Below are 13,532 nucleotides of genomic sequence, written 5' to 3' on the forward strand. Positions count from 1 at the left end.
ATTTAATATTGTATCTGATATTCCACAGACGTTGGGTAAATTACAAGTAAGTTACATTAAAATGTCCGGTTTCACGGACAAGGCTTAAGCCTAGTTCCAGACTAAAATGCATGTTTGAGCTGTTTTAACTGAAAGTAACGCACTGACATATTTAAAATAGCTATGTCACTGACATTGTTTTGCCTCAGGATGCACAACCAATGTTTTTTTTCAAAGGCACATTAAAAAAAACGACTTAAATGTCCTAATTTAACTAAATCCTAAATAATCCTTAATCTAAACCCTGTCTGTGAAACCGGTTGCATAAACCGCTAAGTCTAGTCTTACAAGTTAGACATTAAAAAATATATATATTTAAGACTGTTCATAGCTTTTTTAAATCAGTTACATAAAACATAGATTGGCCTAATCTGATACCGAAAGGTAAGACTGACTGACTGCAAGTGGGTCATACTAGAACTCAAGACACTGTTTTAACATATGATAATGTTTATGCAACCAGCCCCAGGCCTAAATATCTTATGCAGAATTTTCCCATCCAGAATGAGGAGAAATGTATACATTCCTCCATGACTTTAGGTGGCGCTGCGATTCTCTCCCGGCCCTATAGACGCAAAGCATTGTAGGTAAAGATTCCGTTCGCGCTAGCCTGTAGCAATGGCGACGTCGTTAGGATCCAACACTTACAACAGGCAAAACTGGGAGGATTCGGTGAGTAGAAAATATTTTAAGAAGATTTAACAAGTATTACATGTTGCGACTGGTGCATTTACGTTCTTTATTTTGAGCTCGCCAAATCAAAGCCTTTCCTAATAGGATCCCCTTCTGTAGTAGTGTCTTAGCTTTTGGCTAATGAAACCCCATTCTTATCGATAGTCAAAATGTTTTTATATACATTTACTGTAAACCGTCAACGAATCACCGGTGTTTGCTAACAGAATAGTGTGAACATCCTCTCTTCTGTCACTGTTTTGTAACTGATATTGTATAGACGCAAATAAACCTCTCATTGAAAGTAAAATGACGAGAAAGGCTTATTATATGCGTTAAAAATGAAAAGTGTTCTGTTAACAAATGAGTTTATACATCACCATTAACAGTTAAGTAGTTATAAGTGTGCAGTTAAGTATGTATAATAGTGATATTGTTGGCTCATAACGTTTACAGTTAAATCCTATATTGGATGCACTTTGTTTTGAACTATGGTTGTGTGTGTATGTGTATATAATAACAGTAGTTCAAAACGTATAAGTTTATTTATCTAATTGTTGAATTGTACTTATTTGAACAGGATTTTCCCATCCTCTGTCAAACATGCTTGGGAGAAAACCCTTATATCCGCATGGTAAGTAGAGTTAGTGCAGTTTCATGTGTTAATTATTAGTATATTCAATGATAGTTGTATTAGTTTGTATTTAAACACATTTTCACTTTGTACATGTATTTCTTTTAACAGACCAAAGAGAAATTTGGCAAGGAATGCAAGGTACTACTGCTTTCATCCTCACAAAATGCTACATGTGCTCCTGACAGTGTTCCCACAGTCATCTCAGAACGTTTCTATTTACTAATATATTAATTCAAATTTAGGTACTATAGGGTTATCCGGACCACATGTGATGACCTACCCCAACCCCGCCCCTAAACCTACCCGTCACTGGGGTTACGACCAACCAAGAGCGGTTGTGGTCAGGTGTGGTCCGGATAACCGTATAGTACCCAAATACACAAGTAGAAACTTGTAGTAATCCAGCAATCGCTTGAATTATTTGTCAAAAATCAATGATACACAACAAAGTCATGAATTTTCATTGGAATAAATAAAGAAATTGGTCTTGAAAAATGATGCTCCATATTTTTTTCCCTACATTTTGAAAGTGCAGCATGTTGTTTTATTCTCTATTCTTCCTATCCTCTAGATCTGTGCGCGTCCCTTCACGGTGTTCCGCTGGTGTCCTGGAGTCAGGATGCGCTTTAAGAAGACAGAAGTGTGTCAGACCTGCAGTAAAATGAAGAATGTCTGTCAGACCTGCCTCCTGGATCTGGAATATGGTAATGCAGAACTGTTATGGTTTAGAATTTCAGCTAATAAAATTCTAATTTGTGGCTATACTGTGGATATGTAAATATCTGTTAAGGAATAGGTCACTTAAAAACTAAATTTTTAACTTGCCTTACAATACCGCTAAAAATCGATGTTCAATACTATTTGATACCACTTGGAAAAATTGCCACAACCTTAAAGGCTCGTTCACTGGTGAATGTTGTGTTCCCAAGTGCATGTTAAAGGGATACTCCACTTTTTTTGGAAATAGGCTCATTTTACAACTCCCCCAGAGTTGAACAGTTGAGCTTTACCGTTTTGGAATCCATTCAGCCGAACTCCGGGTCTGTCGGTACCACTTTTAGCATAGCTTAGCATAGATCATTGAATCGGACAAGACCATTAGCATCTGTCTAAAAAAAAAAATGACCAAAGAGTTTCGATATTTTTACTATTTAAAACTTGACTCTTCTGTAGTTACATCGTGTACTAAGACAGACGGAAAATGTAAAGTTGCGATTTTCTAGGCTGATATGGCTAGGAACTATACTCTCATTCCTGCGCCTGAAAATAGGCTAACTTCCGTCAACATAACCAACGTGACAACCTGCTTGCCGGCTGAAACTACACAAACTTAGTCCCGGTCACGTTGGAAGTTACCGAGCTGGGGACTATTTTCAGGCGCTGCGTCATATCATTACGCCTGCTATACCCATGGTACGGCAGCAAAGTTTCTTGGTTATTACGCAGGAATGAGAGTATAGTTCCTAAGCCATATCAGCCTAGAAAATTGCAACTTTTCATTTTCCGTCGGTCTTAGTAGTACACGATGTAACTACAGAAGAGTCAAGTTTTAAATAGGAAAAATATCAAGACTCTTTGGTCGTTTTTTTGAGAGAGATGCTAATGGTCTTGTCCGATTCAATGATATATGCTAAGCTATGCTAAAAGTGACCACCGCCAGACCCGGAGTTCGGCTGAATGGATTCGAAAACGGTAAAACTCAACTGTTTAATTCTGGGGGAGTTGTAAAATGAGCCTATTTCCAAAAAAAGTGGAGTATCCCTTTAAACTCACAGCACATGCAGAGATTGAGAATGCACTCTGAGATGCTGAAAGCACTGGCTCATGAGCTAGATGCGTGTTATCACAGTAACTGTTTCCATTCAAAGTTGGAATACCATGTAAAACAATTGTGAATAGAGCAGTGTTTCTATTCCATGTGTTCAAGAGACCATTATCTGTAACAAAAATGAAAGTCACTGTGGCTTCATTTTCCTACATCACAACTGAGTCTCAGAGACGAAACACAACAAACACTGTCATGTTATCTTGAGTTGGATGCCTAGTGTTTGGGAACGCAATCATGCGAGACACTTCTCATTACACGAGGTCATTATACCAAATCATTTCGATGACAGAGTTTGGCTCAAGCATTTCAGAATAATCAAACCAACATTTGAGATGCTGTGCCATGAAGGCCAGGTTATCCAATCACATCCACTGTTTAGGCAAAGTCATGTGAGTTTTTGTTGCACGTCGAGGGATTTATTTGGTAGATGTCATTTTACCGGATAAAAAATGTGTCCACCTCAATTGAGCGTGTACGTTTTGTTTATGCACATTTTTAGAATTTATGCGCATCTTGGCATTTCCAACCAACTTTTTTTAATGCAATATTCCAAAATTAGCATAAAAATAGGTGGATGGAAACATAGCTAGTGAGGAGGTACAGCTGTTATACTGAGGAAAACTAAAACCATTTCCAATATTTAGAATTGTATCGAAAAATATATATTTTTGACAACACTTGTTGACAAATTTCTATACCTTTTAGTATAGAAATATTTTTGCTGGTAGCTTCACATCATTGCACATTGTGAACTTTTAGTGAGAAAGCAGCATGGTAGACTTTTCCACATAAGAAAAAAAAGTCATGCTCCGGCAAGTTGAAATTATGTCTTCATAGTCAAAATTATCATCACTTTAAAAAAAAAAATTCTAAATAATGACTTAAAGTTAAAGCTTAAAAGTCATTGAGATAAAAAGTCAATTTTGAGTTTTAATATTATTATAGTATTGTAAAGATTCCTAAATAATCAAGATAATTTTTCTGCTTTGGACAGGCTTGCCCATTCAGGTTCGTGACACTGGGCTGTCCGTTAAAGATGAAGTACCGAGATCGGACGTGAATAAGGAGTATTACACTCAGAATATGGAGAGAGAGGTACATTTTCCTTATATTACACGTTTATTCATGTGTTTTGTGACGTCTGTCTGCATTGGCACATCAAAGAAATCTTTAAGGATTTCCACATGATAACATAGCATAGTGAATGAAAATACTTCTTAGTGTCTGTGGGTCAAATAATTGTAATGTTTTGGTGTGTAGATCGCTAACTCTGATGGCACGAGACCCGTGGGGCTGCTTGGGAAGGCACCGAGCAGCAGCGATATGCTGCTGAAACTGGCTCGTACCACACCGTACTACAAGAGGAACAGACCTCACATCTGTTCCTTTTGGGTGAAAGGGGAGTGTAAGAGAGGGGAAGAGTGTCCGTACAGGTGAGCAACACCTTAACAGTCTTTTATCGGTGTAAAATGACGACGCAAAGGTCTCCATTGTCTGAAAACACCCAGTGTTGGTCATGATTTTCATGTCTTTTGGATCAGATTGCTTGCTTGATAAACTCGTCCATTTTTTTTCGAGTGGCTTTTTAATTAAATATGCTTAAGGTGTGAATTATTGTATTAGCAATTATGAATTTTGATTACATTTGTGATGAAATGCATTGCTTTGATATCACAGGCATGAAAAGCCCACCGATCCAGATGACCCGCTGGCTGATCAGAACATTAAGGACCGTTACTATGGCATTAATGATCCTGTGGCTGATAAACTCTTGAAGCGGGCCTCCACTATGCCCAGACTGGACGTACCTGAGGACAAGTCCATCACCACGCTCTATATTGGGGGGCTGGGAGAAAACGTTACAGATTCTGAGCTCAGGTAAGTGCACTTTAGAGCTCTTAAAGCTATATTTGGTTAGTTGACACGCAACTTGCCCATGGACTTGCCCATGGACACGCAACTTGCCCATGGACGCATATGCGACCAAATTTTGTAAGTGTGCGACTAACATTTTTCCTAGGTCGCACCGGTGCACCTAACGTCCTCGCATCCGCTGCCTCTGCACGAACGTTTGTTGGCGTTTGTTCTTCTTTGACGGAACTCACACTCTTCTCTCACGCGATGCCACAGCTCGCACAACACGACAGCCCTGCTTAATGAGTGACGACGGAGGACAGAATTAAACATTCAAACGTAGCCTGGTTACACTTAAGGTCTGTTATATTAGTCTGATTTTATTTTAAATTTCGGCTTCCAAAGATTATAAAAAATAATATATTGAGGTAAAACCATTAAAAACTATCTACGCGCAACTTCTTCCCTTCGCAGCATTACGCTGTCATTTCTCCCTAAAACTCAGATTCAGAATCAGCACGATCGGTGATTGTTGTAAATGCAGTCTAGCTACTGTTGCTAAATTGCGGGATGCGTTTAATAATTGAAAGAGCTATTAAAAACACAAAAATCTGCGCAAGAGATGTTGTTCGCATGGCGGCGCGCGCTCCGAAACAGTCCGAGACAAGCAAATTATACTTTCGGTTTCATGTGCAGATTGTGCGCGTCTAAACGATCAATTGTACACAAAAGCGTGTCAAAATTACCGGCTTTGAGATTCACTAAAAACAGTTTATGTCTTAAATGGACGTAGTTATGGAAATAGTTGGGAGAATATGGTGCATCATAGCCTATTAGATCTGCACCCGGTCTTAAAGGGGCCGCAGTCTAATAAACATGCTGACGATTGCGCCATTACTGCAAATCAAACAACAAGAGAAAAATCACTCACAGCTCTCGAAAGAATAACTTCAGCTTTGATAAGCATTAATCTATTTATGATAAATTTTACAGTGTTATTTTACATTTTATTACTTTATTAGATTTCTTTTTAGACCATGCCTGAACAGTAGTAGGCCTTCCTGAAATTAAAGCACTGTGTAGGCCTATATAAAGTGTATCTTTGTTTAATTGTTTATCTTTTGTTTATCTATTGTTTATCTTTGTTTATTATATATAAAACAAAAAGAACCATAAGAATACAGTTAAAGTACTGTATCGATAAGCAGTATCGGTAAGAGTAGGAATACCGTTAATAATTGTGCTTCAAAAAATAAATAAAAGTTTTTACCTACACCTTCTTGTTTAAATTCATTTACATAATATATATGAATGTGTGTAGAGCGTGATAAAAAGGTGACCTTAAAATTGTGGCGTTAAAGGTGATACATCCGAGGAAAAATTTGGGTGCACCCAAATTTTGTGCTGGTGCACCTAAATAAAAAAGTTAGGCGCACCAGTGCAACCAAGGCAAAAAGTTAGTCTGGAGCCCTGTAATATAAGGTAACTACATGGGTTAAGGTTAGGTTCAGGGTTAGTACCTAGTTGTTACCCAGTTATTGCTATTATTATCTGTACATTGACTGTAAAATAAGCTCTGGTGTTTTTAGCCCCCAATGGCTCCTTTCAGGCAGCTAACCCTAACCTCAACCTTAAACCTACCCATCCCCTCGCTGCCTGGAAGGCGCTGTTGGGGGCTAAAAACACCAAACACCGTAAAATAAAATGCAATCTTAATCAGCATACAGAAAGTATCTCCCTTTCAAGTTTTTAATGATATTTGTTTTGCCTTTATAAGTTAATATTAAGTGGCCCATTGGTGACATGAATTTAGTTTCACTTTATTTTGATGTTACCTTTAACACATTCTGTTGACTATAAGTGACGTTGCACCTACATGTCTACTAACTCTCATTAGAGCAGACTGGTAGGATAAGGGTTAGAATAAGTTGACGTACTTGCAAAACTACACTATAAGTCAGTAGACTGTCTGTTGGAGGACCATCACAATAAAGAGTTAGCAGATATTAAGCAGACAGTCTACTAATACTCTAATGGGAGTTCATTGACATGTAGTTGCAAAGTTTTGGGACCATCAAAATAGTGTTACCATGAATTTTAAAAAAGTTAATGTTTATATATCGTGTCCCACATGATCAATCTAAAGCTGCATGAATAATTGTAAAATAAAGTCCTCGTTGTCAATTTTATCCCTAAAAACTTATCTTTGATCACCAAAATTACATATTTAAATGTTTTTTTCCTTAAAACAAAAATTATTAATGCCTTAAAATAGCTTGAATGTAACTACACCCTTGCCTAATTTAGTGTACTTGGTTCTATGAATATGTAAATGAGCCCCGCCTCCACTCACTCACACCAGCTCAGAGATCCACTCGTTGACAATCATATGTTGATGTGATTGGTTACAAGGTAGTTTGAGACATCAGAAACACCAGCGACTTCAAACCGTGTTTTTGTGACACTCTTTTTTTCACTGCAGTTTTAAGGAGAAAATGTGGTGTACTATATTTTGTATTTTTGTATGGTGTATGATAATACTCCGCAATGGTGTTGACTTTGAATGAATTTGCACATGGTTTGTCTTTAAGCAGATTAAAAACACCACATAGACATATAAACAACATTGCAACAAAACACAAAAGCTTGATTTTCACCACAGGGAATTGAACAAAATGTAATTTATTTAGGAACCATTTTAAAGAGTATTATTATTTTATTAATGTGCTGTAGCCTGTTTTATTTTATATTTTATATTATATTGAGGCCAAAAAATCCTATCCTTTTTCTCTTCTGTGTCATTTCTTGATTAAAGATTCCAGTTTTCTTTTTTCCACAAAGGAATCACTTCTACCAGTTTGGGGAGATTCGTACCATCACCATTGTTCAAAGGCAGCAGTGTGCTTTCATCCAGTTCGCCACACGGCAGGCCGCAGAGACGGCTGCAGAGAAGTCCTTTAATAAACTCATCATTAATGGACGCCGGCTCAATGTTAAATGGGGCAGGTCGGTGACTGAGGGTGCAATAACTTGAAAATCACCCAGTCTCATGTATGTGGTAGCGGTACTGAATGTTGCTGTGTGTCTTTAGGTCACAGGCGGCTCGAGGGAAAGAGAAGGATGGGGTGACGGAGAGTGGAATCCATCTGGAGCCAGTGCCAGGGCTCCCTGGTGGTATGTGTTAAAGTCTCTCATGCATACATGTTTGTTTTAGTAAAATAATATGAGTTTGTCAGTGATTCTGACTGAAATGTATGCATGTTATTAATTCATTTATTTGATTTATTTTTGGAGCTTGACCTGTCAGTCACTCTAGTAAATTAAATAAATGTACAATGATAATTTAATAATAAATTAAAATAAAAGTATGATTAAATGTATTTTATTTTTATCCATTTATTTATGATGAATTGAATGGATTGCTTTTAAATATTATTATTTAAAAAAAAAATTTTAGTTAGATATTTCACTAGTAAATTAAATACAATGTTAATTTAATATTAATACTGATAACATTTATTTGTTAAATTAATTGATTTACTTATTGAGAATTGTATGGATTGCTTTTAAATATTTATTTATTTTGGAGCTTGACCTCTCACACTAGTAAATTTAAATTTACAGTGATTTAGTAATTAAAATTAAAATTAAAATAAAACTAAGCTTAAATGTACTGCTTAAAGGTTTTGATTTTTATTTAAATACATTTTTTTTTTTATTGTTGAACAGTATATATTTTATTATATTTTATTTATTTAGCTTGACTTGTCACACTAGTAAATTAAATTGTACTTTTAAGATTATTCCAAAATAAATTGGGGGTGTTTTTTTTTTAATATTATGTATTTTATATTAATATTATATTACGTATTTTAATTATTATTAAATATAATTACGTATATTGCGTAAGTTGAAGCAGTGTGTGAATTTTTCCTTTCTCGTATATCTTTTCAACAGCTCTGCCTCCACCCCCTGTGTCTGATGAAGATGCCTCCACCAATTACTTCAACCTGCCTCCAACCAGCTCCCCTGCTGTCATGAACCTGGGACTTCCTCCTCCACCTGGGGTTGCCATGCCCCCACCACCTGGTAAGCTTCACCCCACTCACTTCCCCTTTCCTGTTTTTTTGGCCTGTTAGTAATCCAAGATGAAGCGCTTCACTTATCCCCATTAACCTAATCTGTTCTCTCCAGGTTTTGGTCCTCCTATGTTCCACACCATGGATCCCATGGCCCCTTCAATGCCCCCTCCAATGGGCATGAGGCCCCCTGGACAGGTCCACTACCCATCCCAGGATCCTCAGCGGATGGGCGCTCATGCAAGTCGCCATGGAGGACCCTAGATAGTCATAGAGCTTACCTCACTGTTCAGTGAGGTCCACTGAACAACTGAACCCAGAGTGATGTCATCTCTGCTCTCATTTTTTTGGAATGTTTATGTCACTCATTTTCAGAGCAAGTGAGTAAGATGGAATGCAAATGCATACCGAAAACATTAGAATTTAAACCACGAGAGAAGAACTTTTCTTTTTAAGCTTTTGTTTTATAATGGCCCTTGATGAAAGAGATATCATGCCTTTTCTACGGCCAAATGGCAAAGAATTGGTTGCAGTGACCAACAATTACCAAATGGGGGCACTATTGACTATTTCAAATGCCTGACATCTTCATTTTTGTTTTTGACACTGTATTATCCTACACCTCTAGAATATTCCATTGTTGATATTTCAGTTCCCACTAGTGTCCATTTCATGTCCTCTGAGTGTAAAAAGAATGAAGTGTGTCATCCCGAATTGGTTTTAAGACTTTTTTTAATGTACAGCTTGTCTGTTTGTGCTTACATTAAAGATGCTTCACATTTTGAAATACTGTGTGAATGTTTATGTAAACCGTATCATAGCATATTAACAGATAATGTATGTAAACGTTAAATTGGTATTTGATGGCTCAGCTCACAATTCACAGTGGCGTCTTAGGCATCCCTCAGAAACGTATTCCTCACTTATATTTTGCCAAAATTCACCAGCTTCACAAATCCGGAGACTCTATAAAATACTGGGTTCTCCAGCCCTGTGGCGTACGGTTGAAATTGGGCCGGTGGCACATCCTGTCCCAGGTTAGGTGTGGCTCTGTGTGAGCCTGCAGCATCTCAAAACCAGGTAGCGGCAGAGTCCTCGCGGTACCTGCTGTCCCACCAAATGGCGTAGGAGCTCTGTAAAGAACAACAGTGATTAAACATAATCCGATTTTTCCTAACAGACGAGTGGACGTGCTAAGAAGCCATTAAGTGCACAGTCTTGTACCCGATTTTTACTTCAGCTTTAAATAAAAGTTTTTTATGTTGTGATTCTCCACATAGCTGGTTGGTTTGGTTCGTATGGCTTATAACTCTTAAAGACTTTTTAAAGATACCTTTGTCGAGGAGAAATTATTGGGAGAAATACTTTCAAAACCAAGGCAATTAAAAAAGTGGAATGCAATTTTGCACTCTATTGCTGTTTGAAACCCATTTTAACCAATAACCAATTTTTTTTATTATTACATGAAGCATTTACAATAAGACCAGTAACTTATGTTTAGATAGTAAATGGAATTAAGTTTTACTTAAATTTCCTTAATGCTGAATTTACTAATGAGGATGCCAGTAGTTGTGCTTAATGGGTACCTGTTGAAGCATTTGTAGTTGGCTGGGGTGAGTTTGTAAGGTGGTTCAGGAAGGCTGGTACTTATAGTAGCCAGAAGTGTTTCTCTGTCAATGAGCTTTTCCTCCCAGGGTGATTGGTAAGACTTGGGGATCACAGTGACATTGAACTTTTCAGGAGGAACCTCTTTCAGGTGCCCCCCATAACCTGTGTGAAAGAAATGTGACTTTGGGTACAAACTTGAACTTAACATACTCCTACAGAATTAAAGATACACATTGTTCATGTATTTACCAGGTGCAAGCACGCTCGGGTTTCCTTTCTTAGCGACTGTGCTCTTGAGTGCGGTGACCAGGTTATTTTTTCCAGGCTGGGTGATGTAGATTTCAGAGGTGAAGTACTCGCCGCCTTTCTCTCCTTGTTTGTCGTTCTGACCTTGAAGGCTTTCCTCTAAGTGCTAGGCATAGTGTTAAAACATCATCCATTATTTCTGAACCTCACTCTTAAAGATAAAGTTTCTAAAAGAGGGTTTTTGCAGCGACGCAAAAAGAACCTTTATTTTTATGAGAATGGGATTAAAAGTTACCTCAGGGGTGTCTAATATCTTTAGCTCCAAAACACCCGCTGCCTTGAAGTTTCTAGTCATCCTGCAGACCTTGATTAACTGGTTGAGGTAAATGCTAAATGCTGCTGGAAGGAGGTCCTCCAGTTATTTCCTAGTTGGTTTACCTCAGGGTCTCCAATCCTGTTTAGCCTTAACGGTTTAAACACCTAAACCTGCTAATCAAAGTCTTCAGGGCAACTAGAAACGTCCAGTCAGCAGGTTGGAGATAAACTCTTCAGGACGCTGGCCCTCCAGGAGCAGGATTGACATTCAAATAGCTTTCACAACACATTTTACTTCTGTAAAGTTAAACTCTCGCAATTCTGAGTGAAACAGGATATTCAATGAGAAGAAAATAGGGCAGGGTGTGATTGGATCATGAAAAGTGGGCATTGCATACCAGAATGGAGCTGGACCTAAATGTGAGTGTGCAGTTGATTGTGGAGTTTCCTTCTGAAAATTTTAAGGAGGCTTTTTGACGTAGGTCACCCTCAAGATAGTCCCAAATGTAACATGATTTATTCAAATATATTATTTGTTATTATCGCCGCAATCTTAAAGTTAATCCGCATAGGAATAATATTTGATTATTCACATTACACTCAAATAAACAACATGGCTATTTGACTATTGGTTAACATTGGGACCAAATTCATAAATGTAAACAGTATTGAACCAGGAATGTTCCTTTGAGTAAATAGGGTCAATTCTGATTTCATGTTGACTTTAACCTTGTGAACACAGAAAGATATCTTACACTGATCTGTCTGTTTGCTATATTCTCCAAGGTGAATCTCTCCACTCTTTTGAGTCTCTCGTGAAACATAACGGATCCTCTGTTTGACAGTAGATTGAGCTCCTCCATCATCAGGTCCTGAGGAACACTGATCTTCTTTCCCAGGTTCAGACATGCTGATTTACATGCACAGATATATTGAAACGCATTTTATATTAATCACAGAACTATGATCCATTATGAAATAACAATGTTATAAACTAGTAATTACATCACATTTAAATGTTAATGAAAAACGTTATTTTTCATAGACATTCAGAGGTTTGCTTTAATACTGTGTAATCATTCCTGCTTAATGTCACCATCTTGACTCCAAGCATGAGCTCAATATGTGCGGCTGATTAAATCATTAAATTTGACACAGGCGTCTGGGTGTAACCTCAGCCTGCTGTTTGTTCTGTACTGTTTAAGAGGGTTCAGATCTTTCCCAATCAGGCGTGGATGAGTCATGATCTCTTGGAGTAAAGCATTTCGTCTCCGGCTGTCATATTACATTACAAATACCCTTACTGTTTTGGGAACCGAGTCAAAGCAGTTGAGACATGCCAGAGAAGAAAGTGAAAATTTGGCTCTGTTTTCACTTTACAGACTGGTTTGATTATTTTCCCACACGTCATAGTGCTGTTTCTTTCAAGCTGCTTTCATTGAATCAGTCATATCCATTGAGATGGCATGCTGTTTGAAGAAACTCAGCTTTTTTTTCTTTCTTACCTCCATCTGTGTCCGAGCACAGCTCCTGTTGATCTTTCTCCTTAGATACGTCAGTGTATGGCACAGGCATGATGATATTAATAGTGTCCAGTCTTCAATAAAATCAGCCCAGAAGAATCATTTATTTTGAGATTTTTCCCCACTAAAATAATCAGATTTTTATCCTTTCATTGTGATAGATTGATATGTACTCCTTTGATCTCAAATCATGCCTGAAAACTCTTGTTTAAACCGAGTCGCATAGATCACGGAACAAACGAATCCTCTCATTATAGCAAAACTTACCAATTTTAAAATCCTGTTTTTGCTCTGATGCCAGTTTATGATGAATCCTGTCCCGAGGTAGAAACGCTTGTGTGTCAGATACACTGTGGACCTTCTTTTTTGCCCTGGTTAGATCACTGTCTTATTATAGCAAGTGAAGTGGGTATCTAATGGGCATGGATTAGCACGGTAGAGCTTCAGCATCCACACTAATGAAAATTTGATCCACTGGCCATAACACTAAGCGTTCAGACTAGTGACCGGGGGGAGGAAGGCAATACTCTGAGTCATGCCCAAGTCTGTCTGCCTCTGGGGTTCAACACCTTTTGCTGAAGGGATGCCATGGGCCTGAGAAGGGACTTCATTTTTTGGTGACACGTCCAATTCTCACTATTAATTAGTTGCTTATTAGCATGCATATTACTAGTATATTGGCTCTTTATTAGTAGGCCTAATATACCTTATTCTACATGACCATATTCTGC

At 37.8% G+C, this 13,532-nt stretch overlaps 2 protein-coding genes across 3 annotated transcripts; one reads left to right on the plus strand and one right to left on the minus strand.

Moving 5' to 3' along the window:
• Nucleotides 1–594: 594 nt before the first annotated feature.
• Nucleotides 595–9,896, plus strand: rbm22 (RNA binding motif protein 22). Its single transcript, XM_084386932.1, has 11 exons — nucleotides 595–711; nucleotides 1,292–1,345; nucleotides 1,457–1,486; nucleotides 1,920–2,052; nucleotides 4,171–4,271; nucleotides 4,437–4,609; nucleotides 4,854–5,054; nucleotides 7,872–8,036; nucleotides 8,122–8,204; nucleotides 8,988–9,119; nucleotides 9,225–9,896. Exons 1-11 carry the CDS (start codon nucleotides 658–660, stop codon nucleotides 9,371–9,373), a joined length of 1,275 nt encoding a protein of 424 aa, XP_084243058.1. The 5' UTR covers nucleotides 595–657; the 3' UTR covers nucleotides 9,374–9,896.
• LOC311276919 (myozenin-2) lies at nucleotides 9,826–13,312 on the minus strand. Of its 2 annotated transcripts, none has more exons than XM_084386933.1 (6): nucleotides 13,069–13,312; nucleotides 12,784–12,875; nucleotides 12,034–12,188; nucleotides 10,967–11,129; nucleotides 10,696–10,879; nucleotides 9,826–10,242 (listed from the first exon to the last, which is right to left on the minus strand). In XM_084386933.1, exons 2-6 carry the CDS (start codon nucleotides 12,851–12,853, stop codon nucleotides 10,059–10,061), a joined length of 756 nt encoding a protein of 251 aa, XP_084243059.1. In that variant the 5' UTR covers nucleotides 12,854–12,875; nucleotides 13,069–13,312; the 3' UTR covers nucleotides 9,826–10,058. The 2 variants fall into 2 exon arrangements, with proteins under 2 accessions (XP_084243059.1, XP_084243060.1); XM_084386934.1 differs by having other exon boundaries at nucleotides 12,784–12,925; nucleotides 13,069–13,139.
• Between the last annotated feature and the right edge of the window lie 220 nt (nucleotides 13,313–13,532).

This window comes from Rutilus rutilus, assembly GCF_951802725.1.
Source record: "Rutilus rutilus genome assembly, chromosome: 18".
NCBI lineage: Eukaryota > Metazoa > Chordata > Actinopteri > Cypriniformes > Leuciscidae > Rutilus > Rutilus rutilus.

Coding starts and splice junctions, on each gene's coding strand:
- rbm22 (XM_084386932.1), top strand. CDS start 658: ATGGCGACGTCGTTAGGATCCAACACTTACAACAGGCAAAACTGGGAG. Junction 1,346..1,456: donor AAAACCCTTATATCCGCATG/GTAAGTAGAGTT, acceptor TTCTTTTAACAG/ACCAAAGAGAAATTTGGCAA. Junction 8,205..8,987: donor AGTGCCAGGGCTCCCTGGTG/GTATGTGTTAAA, acceptor TCTTTTCAACAG/CTCTGCCTCCACCCCCTGTG.
- LOC311276919 (XM_084386933.1), bottom strand. CDS start 12,853: ATGCCTGTGCCATACACTGACGTATCTAAGGAGAAAGATCAACAGGAG. Junction 12,189..12,783: donor GTGCTCGGACACAGATGGAG/GTAAGAAAGAAA, acceptor CATGTAAATCAG/CATGTCTGAACCTGGGAAAG. Junction 10,243..10,695: donor AACTACAAATGCTTCAACAG/GTACCCATTAAG, acceptor TGTTCTTTACAG/AGCTCCTACGCCATTTGGTG.